This window comes from Heterocephalus glaber, unplaced genomic scaffold (genome assembly GCF_053883595.1).
Source record: "Heterocephalus glaber isolate CG9 unplaced genomic scaffold, H.glaber_assembly_v1.0 deba00001452, whole genome shotgun sequence".
Lineage (NCBI taxonomy): Eukaryota > Metazoa > Chordata > Mammalia > Rodentia > Bathyergidae > Heterocephalus > Heterocephalus glaber.
Window position 1 is genome coordinate 7,455,700 of NW_028258302.1, and position 24,337 is coordinate 7,480,036.

At 56.8% G+C, this 24,337-nt stretch overlaps 1 protein-coding gene across 2 annotated transcripts; it reads left to right on the plus strand.

The window, feature by feature from the left end:
* Positions 1–1,638: 1,638 nt before the first annotated feature.
* Col8a2 (collagen type VIII alpha 2 chain) lies at positions 1,639–23,950 on the plus strand. Of its 2 annotated transcripts, none has more exons than XM_004850950.4 (4): positions 1,639–1,741; positions 10,027–10,075; positions 19,198–19,396; positions 19,954–23,950. In XM_004850950.4, exons 3-4 carry the CDS (start codon positions 19,213–19,215, stop codon positions 21,870–21,872), a joined length of 2,103 nt encoding a protein of 700 aa, XP_004851007.1. In that variant the 5' UTR covers positions 1,639–1,741; positions 10,027–10,075; positions 19,198–19,212; the 3' UTR covers positions 21,873–23,950. The 2 variants fall into 2 exon arrangements, with proteins under 2 accessions (XP_004851007.1, XP_021118976.1); XM_021263317.2 differs by lacking the exon at positions 1,639–1,741 and adding an exon at positions 5,750–6,230.
* Positions 23,951–24,337: the final 387 nt, after the last annotated feature.

Here is a 24,337-nt window from a genome sequence, read left to right on the forward strand (position 1 = left end):
TGCCCTGGCCTGGCTTTACTATAGGTCCTCTGGGCTTGTCCCGGCAGGAGGCAAGACTGAGACCCAGCAACCCCCAATCTGAGGGATGGGATGGAATAGGCCCAGGCTCTGGGGGTGGGTGAGGGTGAGAGGCCCCATTGAGGAGTGGCGGGGCTGGTGTATACCTTGGCAGGGGGACAGCAGAGTGGGAGGCCCTTGGAGGGCAGGCAGCAGGAGGAGGAAGGGGTGAGGGCCCCTTACCAGAGACAGCTTGGGCTCTCCCTCCCCTTTGCTGGCCTGTGGAGAGCTCTGCTCCTAAACACTTGGAACATGCCTCCTTCTCACCCCTGCCCTCCTAGACTAGTGCACCTAAACTTCCCACTGCACTTGCTCCCTCCACCTCCTCCCCGTGGTGCTCCTTTAGCCTCTGCAGCTGGCTACTGTCCCTGTCCCCACCCTAACCACCGGCTTTCACTGCCGGTCCCAAAGGACACTCTTCAGTGACACTTGGCCCTATGCAGTTCCTGGCCTTCTAGAAAAACAGTGGCTTTGCCTTCTGAGACCCTGCTTCTTGGTCTCCTGCACTGTCCCAGCCACACCTTCTCAGCCTGCTTTGCAGACTCCCTTAACTGTGGATGTGTACTGACTTATGCCATGACCTGGCCTGTCCTGGCACTGCTTCCCTGGGCCCACTGCTTACCCCCTTGGCATCAGCTGCCAGCTGCACACCAAAGCCTCCAAATCTCTAGCCCAGAACTCTGCTTCTGGATGTATCAGTGTCACCCTCTATGAATCCCATCACCCTTTCTCCTGGGCCCCCTCCCCAAGGCCTAACCAGAGAGAGGGCTGCTCTCTTTGATTCCTCTCTCTAGGCCCTTCACCCCAACATCCAAATCCTGCCTACTCACCCCCTCAGCTCTTCTCATTCTTGTCCCTCCCTCCACTCCCTCCTTCCACTTCACAGGACCATGCCAGGACTACTCATTCCAGTACCTCCTCACCTCCATCTCCTCCACAAAGCAGCCAGGGTGCTCTTGCGCTTGCGCTCTCTCTCTCTCTCTCTCTCTCTCTCTCTCTCTCTCTCTCTCTCTCGCCAGGGCCTCACTATTTATTTCAGGCTGCCCTTGAACTCACTATGTAGCCCAGGCTGCCCTCAAACTTGCAGTGATCCTCCTGCTTTAGCTTCCCAAGTGCTGGGATTACAAGCATGCACCATCATGCCTGGCTGGGGTGCTCTTTCAAAGCACAAACCTGATCCCTCCAGAGTCTTCCGTGGCTCCCTATTTCCCTGCAGGTAAAGTCTAATCAGCTTCAGCATGGCCCCTGGCTGCCTCTGTGACCACATCAGCTCTTAGCTTCCTAGTGGGAGTGAGCCCATCATGACTGGCCCTCTTGACCCTTCCCTGCTGTCCTCCTAGCTCGGCATAGGTCACCGTTTGCCCTAAACAGGCAGCCCTCCAGGGCACAGGTCTTGGGACACCCTGGGCCCAGACATTGGCGTGGGGTGGGTGGCGTGGGGACGCCGCAGGGCTGTGGGGGTCCCGGAGTGGGGTCGGGGGAGGCGTCGTCAGAGGCTGGGCGGGGCGGAGGCCTTGGCCGAAGCGGTGGAAAGAGGCGGTGAGGCCCCGCCCCGCGCGCCGCGCCCTCCCCCGCCCGCCCGCCCGCCCTCCGCGGCTGCAGAGCGACGCGGACCCGACGCCCCTCGCCGTCCGGAGCCAGAGCCGGAGCCTGCGCCGGGGCCGCCCTCGAGGCTGCCCTGCAGGTAAGGGGCTGAGTGGGGGCGGACGGCTGGACGGAGGGGCGGAGTGCAGCGCAGGCGCCTCGGACGGGGGGGGGGGGAGGCTTAGGCGGGGGAGGCCATCCCGCTGTCCCGCGCCATGTTTCCCCCCCTCCCACCCACCCAAGGCAGAAACCCAGGCGAAGCCCCCCATTCCCTTCCTCTCCGAGGAGCAGGAGTGAGGAGCGAGGTCTCAGGCATCAGCCGTGGCGTGGCGGTGGAATCCCCAAGATGTGGCTCTGGGCAGGTCACTCCCCGAATCTCGCTCCCCACCTGTAAAATGGGAATAGCAGCTCTCCTTTGCGGGATGGTCGAGGCCACCACCACCTGGCTTTCGGCCTTTCTCGTTTGCCATGACCACCCAGTTAACCTGTTTTCCTGCCTCTGCCCCACATCGCTCCTACTCTAGATGTCCTGGCAGCCCTCCACCCCAACTGGAGACTGAGGGTCTGAGGAATGTCCCTGCCAGAGGCTCTGCACCTCCCCCAGTTCCAGGAGACTTGCAGAGGCTCAGAAGAGGGGCTGGGGTCCCAGGACTCCAGGACAGTAGCCCAGAGTCTCTGCCTTGGGGCTGGAGATACCCTGGCCCTAGGAGGTCCCCAGTAGAAGACCTTGCTCTATAGCCCAGGGCCCAGGAATTCCCAGTGGGGAAGAACAGACCCCTCTGAGTTGTGTGTGTGTGTGTACACGGGTGTGTGTGTGTACACATACCTGTGCATGAGACACTGATGTGGGAGAGAACATGCTAGTTCCGACACAGGAGTGCACCGGTCTCCTGCAAGGTGCCCTGGTGGTCAGAAGTCTTCCTCCTGGCTGCTGCCCTTATCAAAGGAAGTCTCCCACAGCTGCAGCGATGGGTGTTGGAGGCCCAGGGGCAGTGAGACAGCAATGCTGGGGAGTCAGGCAGCTGGGGTCCCTCTCTGGGCACTGAGCTAAGGGAGACTGACCCTGAGGGGAGGAGTTAGGGGAGACACAGAAGAGCTGGCAGTCTTCATCAGCGCATAGATGCCCCTGCTGGTCTCCTGCTGGACCTGTGAACACCCACAGAGCCTTGGACACACAGTCACCCCCAAAAGATAATGAGGACAAACCACAGATACACAGAGTCATGCACAGCTACATTCCCTCCTGCTGAGAGTCACACACAATCACACGCTGAATCAAACATTCATTAGACACACAAGAGCATCCCCTGCTGAAACCCATACCACCACAAATGCTCCAACAGTGATAGGCTGATACCGCACACATGCGCGCACACACACACACACACACACGCACACGCACACGCACACATACTCACCAAGACTCCTACAGACACATGGCAGGCCCCACATGGCCCATGCAGACATTCTCAGACAGGATAGCATTCACACGCACACTCACTCTGCAGGTTCACTAGGGTCTGTCTCTCCAGTTTCAATTTGTCCACCGCACTCTGCCTCAGAGGAAGTGAATGTGTTAGTGAGACAGAGGAGAAATAGCAAAGATAGCAATGCAAAGAGGGCTGTCAGCCTGAGCCCCAAACCCCACTACTTCCTCTGCTCTGAGCTTGGTTGAGCCGTATCCCTGTCCTGCCCCCAGCTCACTCCAGAGGCCCCCAGTGGCAGGCGTGGGCCATTGTAGGGAAGTGGCCCAAGGCACTTACAGAATTGGGGTAGAAAAACCAGAAAGGCACAGTGGCCTCTCCTATCGGGTGCAGCTGTGGTCTCAGGGCACCTGTTGAGGTCCCCAAGGGGAGGCACCATGCAAACCAAACTGAAGGGGTATGAGGGAGTAGAATCAGGGATAGATGGCAACACCCAGCAGGTTACTATTTAAGGCTTTCAGGGACAATGAGATTTGTGACAGGTGCAGATGGTAGGAGTGGGGGACGTCCTGAGTGGAGGAGCAGCACATGTTGAGTGGGGAAGTGGGGAGCTACAAGGTCTCTCAGGGACAGTGAGGAGTGAGGTGCCTTTGGATCACACGGTGGGAAGTGGGAGGGCCTCACACTGCTCTGAGGTCAGGTGCCCAAGGACCTCGTCCCAAGACAGTGTGAGCTGCAGAGTGACACAGGCCAGGAGCCACTCTGGCTGCTCTGGGGTCTGAGGCCGAAGGGGAGAATCTTAGAGGCAGGGAGACTTTGGGTAGTTTGAGGAGGAAGGTGAAGGTGAAGGGGGCTGAAGTGGGTCGTTGCCATGGGGATGAAAGGAGGAAGTAGATGGAGAGGAGTGAGGAGAGGGTAGACTAAGAGCCTTGCTCTGGTGGTTGTGGCCCATCCCCAGAGGAGGCAGGTGCAGGGGAGATGTGGGTTTGGTCCCTGGGATCTGAGAAGCTACAGCTACTGGAGGCTGGGAGTTGAGTGTGGCCTGGAGTTGGGAGGGGAGTGGCTGGGAGGCCTGGGTATGTATAGACTCCTGGGTGGGTATGCAAGGTCAGAGTGTGCACACGTGTGCCCAGACATCAGACACAATGTCATGCTTCCAGGAAGACAATTCCAGACCCGCTGTGCTCTGTGGGCATTGCCAGGGCGGGTGGGTGTGGACATAGATCTCGAGGGAAGGCAAGGCAGCATGAGCACTGTGGAGCAGAGCCAGCCCTTGGAGTCAGATAGACCTGGTACTTCCCAGCTCTGTGCCTCAGTTTCCCTGTCTACAAAATGGGAATGTCAGTGTTTGTCTCCAGGGTCATTTAGCCTATAGAGAGGTGAGGAGTGGTCCCATGTCGCACTTAGAGGGTAGCACCTAGAACTTTCACCAAGATTTCTCATCAGCGTCTGTCCCACCTGTCTGGACCCTGGGAGTGGACTAGAGAAGACCTGGCCTCCATTCAGATTCTTGAAAAGTTTTGAATGGAAGGGTGACTGTCCCAGGCAGCCAGGGTGGGCAGGATTCCTGGCCTTGGAGAGAAAAGCCCACATGGAAGTGTGGCAGAGGGCTGATGCCTCATGGGGAGGGCCAGGCTGGTATGACTGGAAAGATCACCCCAGGTCACACAGCAGGTGGTGGCAGACCTGAGACCAGAGGCCAGGACACTGGGCTGAAGGCCCCTTCCTCCTCAAGGCTGCTGTCTGTGCTTCACAGGGCCACCCGGGACCTGAGGTGGAGGGACCCTCAACACTGGAGCTTCTTTAACTTCATTCCTGTCTCAGCCCCCTTGAGGGAAGGGTAACAACTAGTTTCTTGGGAACTTCTTGTGTCCCGAGTCCTATGTTACTTATCTCATCCTTGAAACAGGTTGCAAAGGCAGGGATGGGCAGCCCACTTAGCAGAGGGGTAAGTGGAGGCTCGGGGAGGTTGGTGCTGCCCAGTGTTCACTCCCAGGTCTGTGAGAACACTTGACTCCTGACCTTCCCACTGACCTGGGCCACTGTTCTCCTCAGGACTTGGCTTAGTGGGAAAGGAATGGAGACTTAATTGTTGGGCATCCACAGTGTGTCAGGTGTTTGGAAAGTGGAAAGTGTTTTATGGGGTAGGTGGGCAGCAAGGGGAATGACAGGGAAGGGAAAGCCAGGCCCAAAGAGAGCCGGAACAGTGAGGGCTAGGGCGGTATTTTCTAGTATCTCAGAGCCTGTGGTGGTCCCTGGTGGTCCCTGTGAGGGATGACAGCCTCTAGGAAGGAGTCAGCTTAGCATCCTGGCCTCTGGTCTCAGTTCTGCCCCTGGCTGCTGTGTGATCCCAGGCAATCTTTCCTCTGAGTCTCCCAGTCCCGTCCATGAGATGGGCCAGTGGTGAGGGCCTGGCCTTCTCTACAGCCTGTGGGAAGGAGAAATGAGCTGAGGGTGGAGGCCTCCTTTTCTCACTCCTGAAAGATCTCAGAGGCTGGCTCCTTGGCCTTTACCTCATCCAGTGTCCACAGCCCTCCTGACGGGACTCCTCCCTTCTGTCTGGCCTCCTCTCCCACTGTGCTGGCTGCCACACAGCTCTGCGTGGGCCCTCCAGGCCACGCTCCCTGACGGGCGACCACGGCTCAGCTCGTGGCAAACATTCTTTTCATAGTTCCAGGAGCACAGCAAATCCAGCTGCTTAGCCAGGAATGCAGAACCCCCTCCTGCAGCGGTAGTGGCAGCAGGGCTGAGGTGGAGGCAGAACCCCTGGGATCAGGCAGGAGGGGCTGAGGGGGTGCAGAGGACCCCTAGGTACACTGTGCCTCAGCAGGGGAAGTGAGGGCTGGCCTCAGCATCTTGGACTCACTCAGCTTGGAACTGAACTCTTGGACCATCTGCCTCTGGCTAGCTGATACACATGGGTAAATGTCTTCTCAGAGTTTCATCTTATCTATAAAATGGGGTTTATATAAAATACCCCTGGGGCCGCTGGGCGGTAACACAGGGATGATACTTATAGTAATAATAGTGAACATTTACTGAGGGTTTCTGTAGGCCAAGCTCTGCTCTAAGTTGGATACACAAAGCTTGTCTAACCCTCTCAAGGGCTCTATGGAGTGCGAGCTGATCCCGTTTCACTGATGGAAGAAGCCAGGCCACAGATGGGTAAGGGAACTTGCTGGGATGAGAATGCATGGTCTCTAGAGTAGTTCTCTTAGCCCACAAAAAATATTTGGTCCTGGGAGTTGAATCCACTGAGTGCTGGCCACGCCCCCAGCTCTTTTTTATTTCATTTTGAGATAACATTTTGCTAAGTTGCCCAGGCTGGGCCTTTACTTGGCTGTCTTCCAGCCTCAGCCTCCCAAGTGCTGGGATTATGTGCATACATCAATACATCACCTCGTCTGCCCCTATGATTTGGAGGGGGGGGTCGTTGAAAGAGGGTCTTACTGTGTAGTTCAGGCTGGACTTGAACTCACTATGTAGCCCATGCTTGCCCGGAACTCACAGTGATTCCAACTGCCTCAGCCTCCTGAGTGCTGGGATCACAGATATGTGCCATCATGCCTGGCAGGCCCCATGAGTTTTAAAATAAAACTCGTAGCCCAGAGTTGGGGCTGAGAAATGGAGATTCTCCCTCTCCATACCCTGAAAGCCTCATGTCTGGGAAGAGCTGACTGTCCACTTGTGGCCCTTGGCACCAGGGCTTGGAGACTTGGAATGGAGCAGGACATCTAGGGTCTGGCCAGCTGTCTGGGGAGCCTCAGAAACTACTGGAGGACAGGGGATCCAGACTGTTCCACCCACGTCTGGTTTGGGATTTAGCTGCCAGTGGCACATTCTGTGTGAAAGGGAGATATCGCCAGAGGAGGGACATGAGGAGGGGATTAGGGAGGACTGGGGCTGGAGGTAAGAACAGAGTCCCATTGACGTGGACTCGGGTGCTGCCCTGGCACACCTGCTGGGCCCAGCCTTGGTGCACTGTGGGCAGCATCTGAGGCTTTTGGGAGTAGCTGTCTACTCTTTGCTCAGCCTTGCCTTGCCCTGGTGCCACATGGGTTAAAGAAGTACAGGTGGGAATGCCGTGGAAGGAGAAGCAAGCGCCAGGGCTCCAGGAGGCCCAAGTGTGCAAGGCACTGGCTTCCTGGGGGCTGGGCAGAGCTGGGTACAGATCATGCCCCCTTCACTTCCTACCCATGGGGAATGGATGTGACCCTCTTTGGGCCTCTATGCTCCTCTTCAGTGAAATGGGTCAGTAGTTCCAGCCTTCCAAGATTCCAGGAAGGTTTGTTTGTTTGTTTTTTGGTACCAGGGATCGAACTGGGGTCCTTGCGCTTGCACAGCAGGTGGCAAAACCACTGAGCTATATCCCCAGCCCTCCAGGAAGGTTTGATAAAATAGTCCGGAGCATCACCGGTGCTGTCTGGTGCACGTGATGTACTTCAGATACCATCATTATTTATTTATTTATTTATTTATTTTTGGTACTGGGGATTGAACTCAGGACCTTTTGCTTGCAAGGCAGGTGGTGACACCACTGAGCTAAATCCCTAGCCCTAGAGACCATTATTATTAAGGACAAGCTTTAGTTTGGGCCCAGGTCTCTGATCCTGATCTTCAAGGCATTTCCTCATCTGACCCCAGCCGTCCCTTCTCAAATCAAATCTTTGTATGATGGGTGTTAAGAGTCCAGACTTAAGCTGGAGGTGGTGGCTCATGACTGTAATCCCAGCACTCTGGGAGGAAGGGTGAAACAGAAGGATTGCAAGTTTGAGCTCAGCCTGGGCAATTTAGTGACTTAGTAAGACCCTGCCTCAAAATAAAAATAATATATTAAAAAAGGGGTGGGGATGTAGCTCAGGGCCAAGGCCTTGGGTTCAAGCCTCAGTGGCGAAAAAACAAACAAAACAAACCCCAGGCATTGGAGGCAACAGCCAGCGTATGTCCTTGGGCTAGTTTCTTAAATTCTCTGTCCCTTAGTTTCCTTATCTGTTAAAAAGGAAGATGAGCTGGGTATGATGGTGTATGCCTATAATCACAAGACTCAGAAGGCGGAGGCAGGAACATCACCAGGAATTCGAGGCCACCCTGGGTTACATAGAGACCTTGTCTCAAAAACAAAAAAGGGGCCTGCCTCCCCGGTACCCAAAAAAAGGGGAAGATGAAGTACTTGCATTGCTGGATTGTTGTGAGGATTAAATGAGATGATCCACCTGTAATCCTAGCACTTGGGAGGCTGAGGCAGGAGGATCGCTGTGATTTCAAGGCCAGCCTGAACTGCACAGTGAGACCCTGTCTCAAAAGGAAACAAAACAAAAAAAGGGCTGGGGATTTAGCTCAGCGGCACCCTGCCTCCTCACAAGTGCACGGTCCTGAGTTCGATCCCCAGTACCAAAACCCTCCCCCCAAAAAAGAAGTGATGACCCATGGAAATACCCAGAACAGTAGTAGGTACAGAATGGGCATGTACTAGGTGCACAATGAATTTAGCCATGATTTATGAATTCATTTGTTTGTTAATTTTATTTTAATTCTCAGTCCCCTGAATATGTTCAGGGCTTTCCCACCTCTATACCTGACTGACACTATCCCCTCGGCCCCGGACAATTGCCTTCCCCACCATGAGCCCATTAAATTCATATTTGTCCTTCAAAGCCCAGATCCAACAATATGTTTCCCCTCCAGGCGCGTGGTGGGAGAGGGGTCTGGGCTAGAGAGGCTGTGGCTAAGCTGTACCCTGAGGACACCCAGGCTGGGGCCTCAGCAAGCAGCTCTGGACCCACCTCGGGGTCTTGGTGTTCACAGTAGCAGGACAGGGCAGGGCTCAGGCAATCTGAAGAGGAGGCCTTGGAACCCCTGGCTCTGGCATCTGTCTGCTTGTGCAGCTAGAGGGCTGGATGTCAGAGTTTCCATGGGAGTGGGCAGAGGCAAGCAAGCAGCTGGAGGAGAGAGTGACGCGGCTGGAGGCCTCCCTGCCAGGTGGGCTGGCTGGGCATCCCTTCCCCATCTACCCAGGAGTTGTATCTGAGTCTGGACTCCAGCCCAGCCCCTCTGTATACAGCAGCGTGACTTGGACCAGGACTTGTGACAGAGCCTGACGCCATGCTTGGTTGAAGCAGAAATGGAGACCCAGCCATCCAGGGTTCTGACTACATCACCTTCCCATTCAGCAGGCATCCCTGGCTCCCCACTGATCTCCAGATAAATGCAAGAATGGCATTCTAGTTTCCTCCCATGGCCCTCGCCTTAGTTCCTGCTTGTCCTCCCGAACCCCACTGCACTTCAGGACTTTTCCTGTGTCTGCCAAGTCGCTTCCTATAGCCTCAAGTTCCTTTTCTTACTTTGCTGACTCCTGCTCACCCTTTAGGATCCAGTGCCTATGTCCCTTCCTTCATGAAGTTCACGAAGGAGGTTGGGGAGGGGGGCAGTGTTCCTTGCTCTGAGTTTCTGCAGCCCATAGGTCTCAGCCACTTGTGTGAATGCCACTTGTCTGATGCCCCCAGCTCCTCCAGAGCAGGGCAGCCCATAGGTTGGAGCCATTTCTGAGTCCCAAGCTCAGCCTTGGGTCCCCCATATAATAGGTGCTTCCCTGGCGGGGATGATCCCCCCATGGTAAAGGTCACCCCCAACCAGACCTGATGTTGAGAAGGGACTTGGCCAGGATGGATCCTGGTACACAGGAGCCACTTCCTCAGCCTGGGCTCCAGGACAGGAGGAACTTGGTGAACTGTGGGCCAGCCCCAGCAGGCAATGCTCAGTGTGCACAGGAGGAGTGCAGAGTAGTGGGAGGGTGTGGTACTCCCTGGGAGGAGGGGACCTGAGAAGCCAGGCTGAGGTGGGCCCCGAGTTGTAGCAGCACTGCTGACTGGAAGCCGTGCAGCAGGCTGGGGAGCCTGTGGGTGAGTGTGTGGGCTCCCCAAACTCCTGGCATCTCCTCACTGCGGCTCTCCTCTGTCCTCAGGCCCTGCCTCTACTGGGACCTTTCCCAGCCCTCTGACCTGACCTGAAAGGTAAGCTAGCTCTGCGGGGAGCTTTCTGATCTCCCAGGTTGGAGGAGGCCTGGGCTTGATGCTGTCTAAACTCCCTCCTGCCGCAGCAGAGGCCCCTCCCAGACCCGGTGTCCCAGCGGCAGCCCCACTTGCAGGTGACCTCAGCTTCCTGAGCCTGGGCTTTAAAACCCTGGTCCAGCTTGGAAGCAGCTTTTTTTTCATTTGTGAACTATTTCACCCAGTGCCACCGTATTTGCTTGGCCTGGCTGGGTGCAGTGGCCTGGCTACACTCCCACCAGCCCCCTTCCAGTCTGCCCCTCCTGCTGCTGCTTGCTGCCGCCACCACTCAGGGAAGCCGCGGAGGCCCAGGATTCTTGGCAGGCTGGGACGCAGCGGGCCGGGTGGCGCTCTGGAAAAGGCTGCAAATGGGAACCAGAAGGCAGGGACAGGAGGTGGAGTACTCCCGCTGCCTGGCCTGGGGGAGGTGGGGTGGCTGGAGCTGGGGCCTTCAAATCAGCCCTGGCAGAGGCAAACGATGGTACCAGCTGGACCTGGAGATCCACAGTTGGCTGGGCCCTGCCCCTGTTGACCCCTTCTGGCTCCTCTGTTGCTGTTACCTTCCTGGATACTTCTCCTCCTCCCCCAGGGATGTTGGGGTGTTTAGCGAAGAAGCAGAGGTGGCAGGGCCCAGGGGCCTGGAAGTGAAGGCTGTCGCCTGTGGGAGAAAGGAGCCCTGGTGGAAGCCACCCCGGGGGCTGGGCCAAGCTGGGAGTCAAGGTAGTCAGGGCACAAGCTGTGTAGCAGTCTCAGTCAGGGGAGGCATCCAGAGGGAGAGTGGCTGGCACAGGCCCCAAAGGAGGGAGGCAGGGAAGGCTGCTTGGAGGAGGAGGTGGTTGTCCTGGGTTTTAAATGAGCAGTGTTTGGTGGGAGGAGGAAGGTGGAAAGGGCTATCCAGGGTGAGAGAGGGCTATGGAGGTAAAGGTAGTTCTAGGGACATGGTGGGAAGTCTGGGGCATTCACCCTAGGGTGCTGGGGTAGAGCCCAGGTCATGGTGGGCTCCCCTCACTCCCTAAGCCTTGGGCGTTTTCCCCAAGGCGAGTGCATGGCTGTTGGCCAGTCTGCAGCAACCCCAGCCCACAAGCCTGTGTTCTTACCTGCAGCCCATGTCTGTCTCCCGAGTTCCACACCCACAGGCTGACTGCCTCCCGGATGTCCCTACTATCCAGACATTTGCTGTGCTCTCGGCCTGGACTGTCCTGCCATCACCTGTTCCTCAGGGCTGGGCAAATTCTGACTTGTCCTTTAGGCCACCTTCTAACTGCTTCCAAAATTGAGGTCCCATGTAGCCTGGGGACCTTGTTTGCCAGGGTGAGAGATGCTTGGCTTTGGATGGAACTGAAACTGGGTTTTGGTAGGGCAGAGAAGATGGGCAAGGGCACACTCCTGCCCTGCCTCTACCTGGGAGTTGAGGGGTCATCACACAGCCTCCCAGATTCCAGCCAGCTCTTTGGCTTTGGAGCAGCCTCACCTGCATGTCTAAATTTGGGGGTCTGAGAGTCTTTCAGTGACTCAGCATAGACACCAGACACCCAAGTCGCTGCCAGACCCTGTGGGCTGCTCAGGTGTCATCCAGAGAGGGCAAGCACAGACCCAAGGTGAACATGAGATGTGGACCAAAATGGCTGGCAGAGGGTCCTGCCAAGTGACTGACAGCTGCAGAACTCAGGGAGCGAGGCACAAAGACATGGGAGGGGACAGAGAAAGGTAGTCCCAGATGGAGGTGGTGTACAGATAGGATGGAGGATGGAGACAGAGAACCCCAAGGCACAGGGGCAAAAACCTGGACTCAATGACACAGATAAGGAGAAAGGGACACAAGACAGCATAGTACCCACCCATGTGGCTCCTGCTTCCATGAGCTGGTCTCTGGCATTCTGAGCACACGGCTCTTAGGCCTCACCAGTGTTCTGCAGGACTCACTGTCAGCCCCCCGCCTTTCCCTCCTTCCTAATTGATTCACGACTTTGAGTCTAAAGTGTGCTTCTCCTCCTGGAAGCCACAGGAATTGCAGAATAACATGGACTTTATCCTGTCAGTACCAGGGAGCTGCTGGAGAGCCCAGAGCAGGGGAGAGGCATGGGCAGAGCTGTGCCAAAGAGTTGACCACAGATAGTGTCAGCATCGCCTGGAGCGGATTAGAGATGCACGCATTGGCCTTGCTTCAGAGTCAGGATGGGGCTGAGAACATGTGCTGCAGCTGTCCCCATGGTTCTGATGCAGGCTGAAGTTTGAGAAGCTAGTAGGAGTCTGTGTAAGCTGTATTGAGGAAAACAGAGAAGCCAGGGACTGAGGGCTCAGTGAGAGATTTTTATGACCATCTAGGTAAGGTTTGGCTATTTAACAAACCTTTACTGAGTGGCTGGGATGTGCCAGGACTGGGCTGGATTTTGGGGGAGTACAAGATCTCTATTAGGACAGAGGCTGTGGGGAAGGAACAGAAGTGAGGGAAATGGAGGAGACAGAGTCCGTAGGATTAGACTGAGGGTTTGAAGGAGATGGCCTTCTTTTTTTTTTTTTGGTACTGGGGATCGAACGTGGGGCCTTGTGCTTGCGAGGCAGGCAGTGAAACCACTGAGCTAAATCCCCAGCCCCGAGGGTTTGAAGGGAAAGGAGCGTGTGCTGTGTTTTCACGCAGGTTGGTTACTGCACAAGAGCACTGCAAAAGGCAATGAGTAGAGGCAGAGTTGGCTGAAAGGAAGGGCACCAAGGCATTCTGTAGGTTAGAGACTCTTTAACTCCCTAGCGAAGGAAGAAGGGTCAGAAGGGATGTTCACAGTTTGGCCTGGGTACCTAGGGTGGGGGAGAAGTAAGTAAAGAGTGGGAAGGAAATGACAGCAGTTTGGGTGGAGGCATCTGAGGGAAGCCAGGCGAGAACGCTTGGCTGATATTTGAACACAAGTCTAGGGCCGGAGTCGGGGGAGCTGGAGACAGATGGGAGAGTCCCTGGGGGTGGATGGAGCCCAGCAGCCGGGAGTGCTGGAAACCACAGGAGAAACACCCAGAGAGGAGAGAGGAGCTATGAAGAGGTCTGAGGGGCGTCCCCCAGGGAACCTTTCCAGGAAGGAGAGCAGGTGAGAGGCAAGGCCCGGGAGGTGCCAGGTCGTGTGAGGAGCCACGGGGAGGGAGGAGTCTGACAGTTCCTTCCAGAAGCCTGGCTGGCGAGGCCTGGAGAGGTGAGGGTGGTGAGGAGGGCCAGGCCTAGGTGGACATGTGGATGGAGAGGCAGAAAACAGGCAGGGGCCCCTGAGAAGGCAAGGAAAGGAGGCTGGGAAAGGCCTGGGAGAGATGGGGTGAGTGGGGAGTTGGGAGTCCTGGAGAAGTCTGGCCTGCCCAGTGGGGGAGTGGCGGCAGATCTCATGCCCAGGGGATGGGGGGTGGGCTCTGTGGCCCCTGGTCAGTTTCATCTCAGGACTGGTCAGAGAAAAGGTCTAGAAAGCCAGAAAATTAGGGCCAGGGATTTAGCTCAGTGGCAGCGCGCCTGCCTCAAAAGTGGAAGGTCCTGAGCTTGATCTCCGGTACCAAAAGAAAAAAATGGTGACAACAAAAGGTCAGAAGATTAATCATGGTGGTGAGTCCCTGTAATCCCAGCACTTCAGAGGCTGAGGCAGAAAAATCTCAAGTTTGAGGCCACCTTGGGCTACATAGCAAGACCCTGTCTCCAAAAAAACCCCAGAAAACAAACCCTAGAAAATTTAGGGATTCATTTCACCAGGCCTTGGCCTTTGGTAGCCAGTCACCTCCCTTTGAAGGGGTGGAAGAAAGGTGCTGCTTCGTAGCAGGAGGATATGTAGTTAGTCTGAAGGGAGGACTCCCAGCTCTCAGGAGCAGGGCAGGGCGGCACTCAGGGAAGGGCCACTGGTTCAGGTGATCTCAAATGATTCTTTTACAGATGAGGGCACTGAGAGCCAGAGCAGTTAAGTCATATGCCCAGTGTCACCCAGCTGGAAGGAGCTGTGCTGGAGTCCAGGGGCTGCCTGCACCTAGGAAGGCCTTGGGGGCCTTGTGCCAGACCCCATCTAGCCAGAGCCCGAGCAAGAGCTGCTGCTCCACTGGTGAGGTGCCAAGGTAGGGCAGAGAGTGGAATCAAGGCTGGAGACCAGGGAGAGTGCAGAGGACGAGGTGGGGGAGTGGGGAGACAGGCGGCTGGCAGGCAGCAGTGAGCTGCGGGCAGTGGATCCCGAAGAAATGTCTCCACAACAGGAAGCATCTCATAACATACCTGTGGTTTGGCCGGCCGGGCTCCCCAAGGCTCCCCACCGCTCTCACCACTGCGCTGCTGGCTGGGTGGTGGGAGGGGGTAGAATTCCTCGAGGGGCAGGTTCCACCCACCTTCCCCAAAGGGGTGCCTGGGCCATGTCTGCCTCCCACTGCATGGTCCACTGGGAAGCAGGGTGACACTCCCTCTCCACACCCCCTCCCTCTGTCTGGACCTTGATAGCTCATCTGTGAAATGGGATGGGGAGAGGACATTTCTTTTAGTCTGACAGGATCACCTGGGCCTCTTCTGCCAGTCACCCTAAGACATTCCCCTTTGAGAGAGGGTCACTGTTGACAGTGCCCCTTCCTGCTGGCCACTTCCAGGAGAGGGGGCTCGTTTCTGCTGAGCCCCACTTGCCCTCTTGGTCCGAAAGACCCTGGAGCACCCGCTCCCAGCCAGCCTCCCTGGGAGGAGGCCAGGCTACCACAAAACGCTGACTTGGACGAAAGGCTATTTTACGGGGATTTGTTGAAAAGGGGGGAAATCCCCATTAAGGACTTGCAGCTGTCCAAACAGCATGTCTACCCCCGCCGTCGCCACTGCTCAATCCCCTGAATCAGCGTCTCCTGAGTGCGTCCCTCAGGCCCCCACCCTGGGTAGGATCCGTGCCCTTTCCAGCCCTGCCTCCTTCCTGTCTTCACTTCCCCAGGTCACCAGAGAGCACGATGACTTGCCCAAGGTCACACAGCCAGTCACTGGGAGAGCTGGTTTAAGCCTCAGGATCCTCCCCCTGACCCCTGGCTTGGAATTCCACGTGGGGAAAACAAGGAATAAGCTCATTGCTCCTCCCACCTCTTTCCTTCCTAGCCGGTCTGAGCCGCTCTGGCCTGCTGAGATGTGTCTGTGGGGCGTCTGAGGAAAGTATGGACTGAGTGGGCTGTTTCTCTTTTGGTGCTAGGGATTGAACCCAGGAGCGCTCTACCCCTGAGCTACATCACTATATCTCCTTTTAAAGTTTTATTTATGAATGTCTGTATGTATGTGGTGCCGGGGATTGAATCCAGGGCCTTTGCACTGAGTTACACTCGAAAACCTTTCCATATTGTTTTAAGACAGGTTGTCACCAAATTGCCCAGGCTGGGTTTGCTCCTTGCCTTAGCCTCCCAGAGTGCTGGGATTACAGGTATGGGCCATTGTGTGTGGCTCTATTTTGAGACAGAGTCTTGTTACATAGTCCAGGCTGGCCTCAAACTTTTTTTTTTTTTTGGTACTGGGGATTGAACTCAGGACCTTGCGATTGTGAGGCTGGCGGTGGAACCACTGAGCTAAATCCCCGGCCCTGGCCTCAAACTTTTGAGCCTCCTGCCTCAGCCTCTTGAGTGCTGGGATTGTGGGTGTACCACCACTCTCCATCCCATCCGTTAGGCCCTCTGCCCCACCCTGCTGAGGTGGCTTAAAGGAAGGGCACCAAGGCATTCTGTAGGTTAGAGACTAACTCCCTAGGGAAGGCAGGGTCAGCAGGGATGTTCACAGTTTGGCCTGGGTACCTGGGGTTGGGGAGAAGTAAGTAAAGAGTGAGAAGGAAATGACAGCAGTTTGGGTGGAGGCATCTGAGGGAAGCCAGGCGAGAACGCTTGGCTGATATTTGAACACAAGTCTAGGGCTGGAGTGGGGGGAGCTGGAGACAGATGGGATGGATGGATGGATGTGATGGTGAATTGAGTTCATCAGTCATTTAGAGCATTGCTATGCCTGCCAGGCCCTGTGCTGGGCATGCAGTGGGGCAGTGTGAGGACTGGAGAGTGGGAGAGCCACAGTGGAGCCCAAAGGAGGCACCCATGCAGTGAGCCTCTCTGTGGTATGCAAGGCCCAGCTAGAGCTCCGGGTGGAGAAGCTGTGAGGGAGCAGACCGGAGCGCCCCAGGGAGCCAGAGTGTGTGTGTGGGGCTACAGTGACAGGGAGCAGGTGAGCTTGGGGCTCAGTGGCTGGGGCAGGCAGGCCGCCAAGTTGTGTACCATTTCCTTCTGCATCCCCTGGGGAGGCTCAGCACCCTCCTCATTTCCACCCCCAGTCCCACACCCATCTACCGGTCCTGACTCCCTCTTTATCCTGGAGCCCAGCAACATCCCTGCAGCTGAGGAGAGCCGCTCCTTCCAACCTGCCCGCCTTCCCAGCTGCTCTGCTTCTTGACTCCCTCTCTGCCCTTGTCCTTCCCCATCCTCTGTCCTTTCCTGGCCAGTGTACACATCTCCATGCTGCTGTGAGCCTCAGTCTCCCATCTGTAGAATGGGCATGTGTAATAGCATCTCTTTCTCTGGACACTGGGAATTAAACATCTTCAGTGCAGAACTTTTTAGGTGGCACCTGACACCTGGCTTCTGAGCTGTGGTCCTCATTTATTCTCTTCCTTGTGGAAATGCCAGCTCAGTTCCTGGCACCTGACCTGGTCTCTGACCTCTTGTGTGGGTGAGTGCACACATACACACAGAGAGTACTAGGTAGAAGGTGCTGGGAGCCACAGGGCCTGGGTTGTAGGACACTTCCTGGAGGACCCCCCTTACCAAGGAGGGATAAAAGGTAGGCATCTCGCTAGGGGGCCCTTCTCCTTGCTTGCTTGGCACCCTGGCACTGTCTGTGCCTGGCTCTGTACCCTTTCGTTGGAACCCCACTACCCCTCTACCTCAGGGTGGAACGTGGGCTGGGCCTCCCCAGAGCCAGGGCTGCCCTGGCTTCTCTTTTGGTGGTGTCATGACCTTGGTCCTGGCATACCTAAGCCAGAAGCTACTTCTTGGCTCTGCCTCCTGCCTCACAGGGGCGGGGAGTGTGAGCTCAGGTGGCCAGGAGAGCGGAGTTAGGGCGGGCTTGGGAGTCAAGCTGCCTGGCTTGTTCTGACCTGACACCTGCCATTCCTGCCTACGAGGTTAGTTTCCTACGCATCCTTCAAAGCCCCTGTGTATGAAGTCTTCTGGCAGTTCTCACCACCTTGCATCCCAGCCTGTCCCTGACACAGCATTTAGAGCTGGGGAGCAAGGCCTGGGTGGGAAGAGGCCCAGGCTCCGGGTCTTCCACTCGCCATGGGGAGCTTGGGTGATAATGACAGGAATGCTCACCACAGCATTCTTCATAAGGGCTCCAAGCCGAGCGAAGGGCTCAAAACACAAGATGAGCTGTATCCATACAGTGGACTTTTCCCTTTTCTTCTTCTCCTTCTCCTGCTTCATTTTTCTTCAAGAGACAAGGTCTTACTTGCCAAGGCTAGCCCCAAACTCCTCAGCTCAAGCCTCCCAAGGGCTGAGATTATAGGTATGCACCATCGTGCCTAGCTAGACTTGTTATTTTTTAAAAGAGAGTAAACAACCTGCTTCTTAGGGCTATTGTGACAAGTAGAGATATGGCACCTGGCTCAGAGTTGGCACCCATCATTCGAATGAGGGACTGTTTGCATTTCCGACCCAAGGAAATCCCCTTTCCTTCACACCCCTGCTCTAGGTACCCTCACTTCACCTGGGGGCTCTGCACCAGTGCCTGGCAGTGGCTGGGGCTCAGGGAGTCCTGTGGGGAGCAAAGCCCTCCTTGGTAGGGGCTGGGCCCCCAGCTCGGGGTCACTGTAGCTCTGCAGGAATGAAGGTAGGCTCTGGAGAAATCCACAGATTGCCACCCAGCTCCCGGTTCAAATCCTAGCTCCACCCCTAACCTGCTCTGCAGCTTGGAGGTCACCCAGCCTTCCCAGGGCCTCAGGACAGCAGCACCTACTGCGTTCAGGCTCTGTATGACCAGGCCCTGGCTCAGGACTTCAGGCCTCAACTCACACTCAGGAAGCCCACACAAAGAAGAACCCATTCTACAGGTGCAGAAATGGAAGCCAAGGGCTGGGGTGTCTCTCAGTGGTAGAACATTTGCATAGCATGTGTGAGTCCCTCAGTTCACTCCCCAGCACAGCAGAAAAGAAAAGAAATGGAAGATGAGACTATAGAAATCGTGCCTAGAACACATGGCCCGGCTGTGCCAGGGCTGAGGCCACACCTAGAGCCACCTGGGGTCTGGGCGCTGTCAGGAGTTCTGGGCTACAGGGTGCAGGTAGGGGAGGGGATGGGATGGGGCAATAGGCTGTGGGGTTGGTGACACAGGCACAGAGCAGAAGATTAGAAGCCCTTGGCTTGCTGGGCACAATGGTGCACACCTGTAACCCCAGGGTGACTGAGGCAGGAGGATCACAAGTTCGAGTCCTACCTGGGCAACTGAGAGAGACCTATCTCAAACTTTAAAAAAGGAAAAAGGGAGGGGTTTAGGGATGCAGCTCAGTGGTAGAATACCCCTGGGTTCAATTCCTCAGTATTAGAAGAAAAAAGCTTTGGCTACTGTGCAAAAGACCATGGCCTTATCCTGAAGGCAGTGAGGAGCCTGGAAGGGCATCAGTATGACATGGAGTCACATGGACCAAAGAAGTCCCGGGTCTGTTTCCTAGAGACCTGAGATGGGGTTTATCACCTGGAAGTAGAGCTGACGGTAATAACTTGTGCAAGTGTTTCGAGGATTGAGTTCAGATCTCTGAAGAGCTCACCCCAGGGCCTGGCCAATGGAAGTGAGGGTTATCATCAAAGGTTTTTAGCAGGGAACATGCTGCGAGGCCGGACTGGTGCTCCAGAAGGCACAGTGCCCTGTCTTGGGGAGCTGTGGTCCTGGGAGCCCCATGGGCCTATAGGGGTGGTGGGGATGGAGAGCCACTGCAGGCTTGGGACAGGTTTGGGAGGGAGCCTCTGAAGACCGGTGTGGCTTTGGGAGTTGCTTATGAGTAATATCTAAAGTCCGATCTTTATGGGAGCCCCTGGGGCTGTTGCCCAGTCACCCAGAGGGTGGCTTGCTGACTTCTCCTTTCTCCCTGCAGCACACCGGGAACGCCATGCAGGGGGTTCTGATGCCTCTGCCTTTGCTGCTGCTGCTGCTGCTGCTGGGGTGTGGGCCACGGGTGTCCTCTGGTGGCGGGGTTGGGGGGGCAGCAGGCTACGCCCCAGTGAAGTACGTGCAGCCTATGCAGAAAGGACCTGTGGGACCACCCTTCCGAGAGGGCAAGGGCCAGTACCTGGGTGAGACCTCCCTGCCCCACCTCGTACCAAACAGCTCTGACTCCACCAGACCCTCGCAGGCCCTCACTGCAGCCCCCGTCCCTACCAAAGAATTCCCATGTCCACTGTTCTTCCTGAGGCTGTCCAGGGCCTCTCAGCCTCAGATGGCCTAGAGTCCCCCTGCTGCAGCTGGATGGCACAGGTGGTGTTTAGGTGGGGGTAGGTGGGAAGGTTATGGAGGAATTGTGTCGGGGGGGGGGGGGGGGTTCTGCTCCAGCTGGCTTTAAGGCGGGCTGCTGGTGCCACCTAGTGTCATGCAGGGAAGAAAGTTGTCTTAAATCATGGGGAAGGCCCAGCCTGACTGAGTAGGTTGGGTGCTGGGAGCCCTGGTAAGGATACCCTGTGGCCCCCAAGATGGTCACTGGGCAACCCCTGTGGGAGCAGAGTGTGCAGAGAGGGGAGTTGGGAGTGGTCTTAACGAGCAGATCGGGCCTTGCTCCGCCCCCGTGTAGCGCATACTGCTATGGGTAGATGGGGTCACCTCTGACTGCCCCCTTCTCTCTCTCCCTCTCTCACAGAAATGCCTCTACCTCTGCTGCCAATGGACCTCAAAGGAGAGCCAGGTCCCCCTGGGAAGCCTGGGCCTCGGGGCCCCCCTGGCCCTCCTGGGTTCCCAGGAAAACCAGGCACCGGAAAGCCAGGGCTCCATGGACAGCCTGGCCCTGCCGGCCCCCCTGGCTTCTCTCGAATGGGCAAGGCTGGTCCCCCTGGGCTTCCTGGCAAGGTTGGACCACCAGGGCAGCCAGGACTTCGAGGAGAGCCGGGGATACGAGGAGACCAGGGTCTCTGGGGACCCCCAGGACCCCCTGGCCTCCCTGGCCCCTCGGGCATTACTGTTCCTGGAAAACCAGGTCCCCAGGGGGTACCAGGCCCCCCAGGATTCCGGGGGGAACCAGGGCCCCAAGGGGAACCTGGGCCCCCAGGAGATCGAGGCATCAAGGGGGATAATGGAGTGGGCCAACCAGGGCTGCCTGGGGCTCCTGGGCAGGGTGGGGCTCCTGGGCCCCCTGGCCTCCCAGGCCCAGCAGGTGTGGGCCACCCAGGCTTGGATGGGCTACCTGGGGCCCCTGGAGACAAAGGGGGGTCTGGGCCTCCTGGAGTTCCAGGCCTGAGGGGGGAGCCAGGAGCTGTGGGTCCAAAAGGTCCCCCTGGGGTAGATGGTGTGGGTGTGCCGGGAGCAGCAGGGGTGCCTGGGTCCCAAGGCCCAGCAGGGGCTAAAGGGGAGCCAGGGGCCCGGGGTCCCCCTGGCCTGCTAGGTCCCACTGGTTATGGGATGCCAGGACTCCCAGGCCCCAAGGGGGACAGGGGCCCAGCTGGGATCCCAGGGCTGTTGGGGGACAGGGGTGAGCCAGGGGAGGATGGGGAGCCAGGAGAGCAGGGCCCACAGGGCCTTGGGGGCCCCCCGGGACCTCCTGGGTCTGCAGGGCTTCCTGGCAGACGTGGGCCTCCTGGGCCAAAGGGGGAGGCAGGTCCGGAAGGACCCCTAGGAGTACCTGGCATTCGGGGTGACCAAGGACCCAGTGGCCTGGCTGGTAAACCTGGGCTTCCAGGTGAGAGGGGACTTCCTGGAGCCCATGGACCCCCTGGACCAGCTGGGCCCAAGGGTGAGCCGGGTTTCACAGGTCGCCCCGGGGGACCAGGAGCAGCAGGAGCCCTTGGGCAGAAGGGCGACTTGGGGCTCCCTGGGCAGCCTGGCCTTCGAGGCCCCTCAGGAATCCCAGGACTCCAGGGTCCAGCTGGCCCTGTAGGGCCCCAGGGTCTTCCAGGCCTGAAGGGTGAACCAGGCCTGCCAGGGCCCCCTGGGGAGGGGAAAATGGGGGAACCTGGTTCTGCTGGGCCCACAGGGCCCCCTGGTGTCCCTGGCTCCCCAGGACTCACGGGCCCTCCTGGGCCTCCTGGGCCTCCCGGCCCCCCTGGCGCCCCAGGGGCCTTTGATGAGACTGGCATCGCAGGCTTGCATCTGCCCAACGGTGGTGTGGAGGGCGCTGTGCTGGGCAAGGGGGGCAAGCCACAGTTCAGGCTGGGTGAGCTCTCAGGCCACGCCACACCAGCCTTCACTGCGGTGCTCACTTCCCCCTTCCCTGCCTCAGGGATGCCTGTGAGGTTTGATCGGACTCTGTATAATGGCCACAGCGGCTACAACCCAGCCACCGGCATCTTCACCTGCCCCGTGGGTGGTGTCTACTACTTTGCTTACCACGTGCATGTCAAGGGCACCAATGTGTGGGTGGCCCTGTACAAGAACAATGTGCCGGCTACCTACACCTATGATGAGTACAAGAAGGGCTACCTGGACCAAGCGTCTGGGGGTGCTGTGCTCCAGCTGCGGCCCAACGACCAGGTCTGGGTGCAGATGCCCTCAGACCAGGCCAACGGACTCTATTCCACCGAGTACATCCACTCCTCCTTTTCAGGATTCTTGCTCTGCCCAACATAACCCGTGGGCAGCCCCGCTGCCCTGGCCTCCTCTTTAGTGGTAGAGCGACCTTTTCAGTTACAAAGACCTCCATTTAAAGAAAAAGACCACAGGCTGAACAGAGGCGGCGGTGGCCTTGGCCCCTACACGTGGCTGAGATTTTCTGGAAGGGGCTGATCTGAGTTCCCCCCGAGATGTCTGAACAGTGTCAGGGCTGCATCCCTGACCCTGGCCTGCAGGACCCTAGGATACTCGGCCCGGCCCCCACAAGTCCCGGATACTGCTGGTCCCTGACAGAGCCAGGAGGGACGGGGCTCCCTCATCTGTTTGCCTGCTGGCCCCTGGAGGGCACCTGCTCTAGGAGTGGGGCTCTTCCAGCTCCCTGGGGACATCCTACAGGTGACAGTGGGTCATCTTCAGGGGAAAGAGAGAAAAGCAGCATGACCCTTGAGGTGGTCAGTGTGGACACCCTGCCAGGAACCCAACCCCAGGATGCTGCTGCTGCTGCTGCATGGGGCCTGTCCACGACAGGGGCAGTTGTATGGCCTCTCTGCAGGCTTCTGGGAAGGGGTGACACCCTTTCTCTGCTGCAGTGACAGTCATGGGGAAAGGTGGTCTGTGAAGGGTAGGAGCGTGGATCTGGGGCAGGACAGCAGCCCCTCCATCTTCCAGCTTCGTTTAGCACAAGGACAATGCACAGGCCCCTGGGGACTGCCATGCACTGTGATGAGTGGCAGCAGGCAGGACTGAGGGCAACAAGCATGAGTACTCGCCCGTCTCCCCTTCACCTGCTGGGCGTGGGCCAGTTTCCTCATACCAGATTGTAAAAGGATCCTTGCCATCCCCAACCCAAGTTCTCAAAGGCAGAGCACCTCTCATTCAGTGTCCTGAACAAGGGGCGCCCAAGCGCAGGGATGAAGCTCCCACTTGCTTTTCCTTAATAAGAACCACATGGTAGATATGTGTCTCTACTAGAGGGTTAATCTGTGGGGGCTTCCTCTGCCTCCACCTCTGATTCCAATTTCCTGTTCGAAGCAGGATTAGGGCCCGGGAGGCCGAGGCTCTGAGGGGAAGGGTGCTGCAGTCGTCCTGGAATGGGCTGCCTTTGGATGTGTGCGCCATTCTCCCCAGTCAGGGCGCCTCTTCAGGGAACAGCCCCACCCGGCTCTTTGGCCCCCAGTGTAAGCTTTGATGGTGGCCAGTGCCCCATGGGAGGATGGTCACCCACCTGCCCCACCATTTGAGGCTTCACTTACCCCTCACCAAGCTAACCACCTCCCTGCACCAAGTGTGAGCACTGCTCTGACTGGCCAAAGCCAGACTATGTTGAAAGGGGAGGACGACTGATGACTTCTGATTTGCTAAGCTGTGGTTCCCCCAGCTCCTTGACAGCCCTCCTCCCCTGCCCACAACTTCTCCAAAGCAGGCTACTTTATCTTTCAAAGGGAGGAATGGAAATCCGAATCTGTCCAAGTGAAACTGAGAAAAGGTTTTGCCTGGGGTTCACGGTGGACTTCTTCCTCCCGGACACCTGAGAGAACCAACTAAGGAGTCTCAACAGGCCTGGTGGGGTCCTGTCTTTGCTCAGCCACCCCCTTCCCTGGTTGAAAGCCACTGTATTTGACTCCTTAAGGATGGGTGCTGATTGGCAGAAATTAATTAGCTCCCAGGGGGAGCGCAGAGAACCAGTGTCCCAAAGGGATCCCAAAAGCAGTGTCAGGGCTCAGCTTCTGCCAGATTTCATTCCTGAAGCCTCTAGAGAAGGGTGGTTCATGTTTCTGAAGTGTTTATGGATTTGAGGTACAGGTATCCAGTTACCTGACTTGGTTTGATAAACAGTGTCAGGTTTTAACTATGAAAAATACATTACCTTGTGCATTTTTGTATTCTAATTTTTATTTTTACGATTAGGGTTTAAATGTTTCCCACTAGTAATTTCACTTCTAACCTGGTATAGGAAGTTTAGGTCTCTACTTACATGTGCCCTGTGTCACGGGATCGGGAAAAATGCACTGGGGAGACAAAAAAAAATGGGACTTCATTTTGAAAAGAAAAACAACAGTATTGACACAACCTCAATAAAACCTGTCATATAAACAGTGCTGTGGTGAAATTGGTGTGCAGCAGTGTCTCACAAGGCACTTGGGACTTCTCGGGGCTCCTGCATCTCAAGCAGGGTGTGTTCCTCAGCAGCCCTGACCCAGGGTTCTGTCACCACCTCAGAAATGCTGATGCCCTCACTGCTGAGACTCTGCACCAGGCAAATGCCAACAGACATTCTAAGAAACTGGAGGAGGGCAGGGCAGTGGCTGGAGCTGGGGGAGATGGATCGAACTTCACTGGAACATTCCTGAAAGCTCTCAGGGGTAGTGGAGCATGACAACTGGCTCAGGATCAAAAGGGCCAAGTTTCAACATCTGATACAAATTATGAATGAAGTTGTTCCATGAATATTTGCTGCTGAGGGCGGAGCTCTGTCAGGGCCA

Coding starts and splice junctions, on each gene's coding strand:
- Col8a2 (XM_004850950.4), top strand. CDS start 19,213: ATGCAGGGGGTTCTGATGCCTCTGCCTTTGCTGCTGCTGCTGCTGCTG. Junction 19,397..19,953: donor GGGCAAGGGCCAGTACCTGG/GTGAGACCTCCC, acceptor CCTCTCTCACAG/AAATGCCTCTACCTCTGCTG.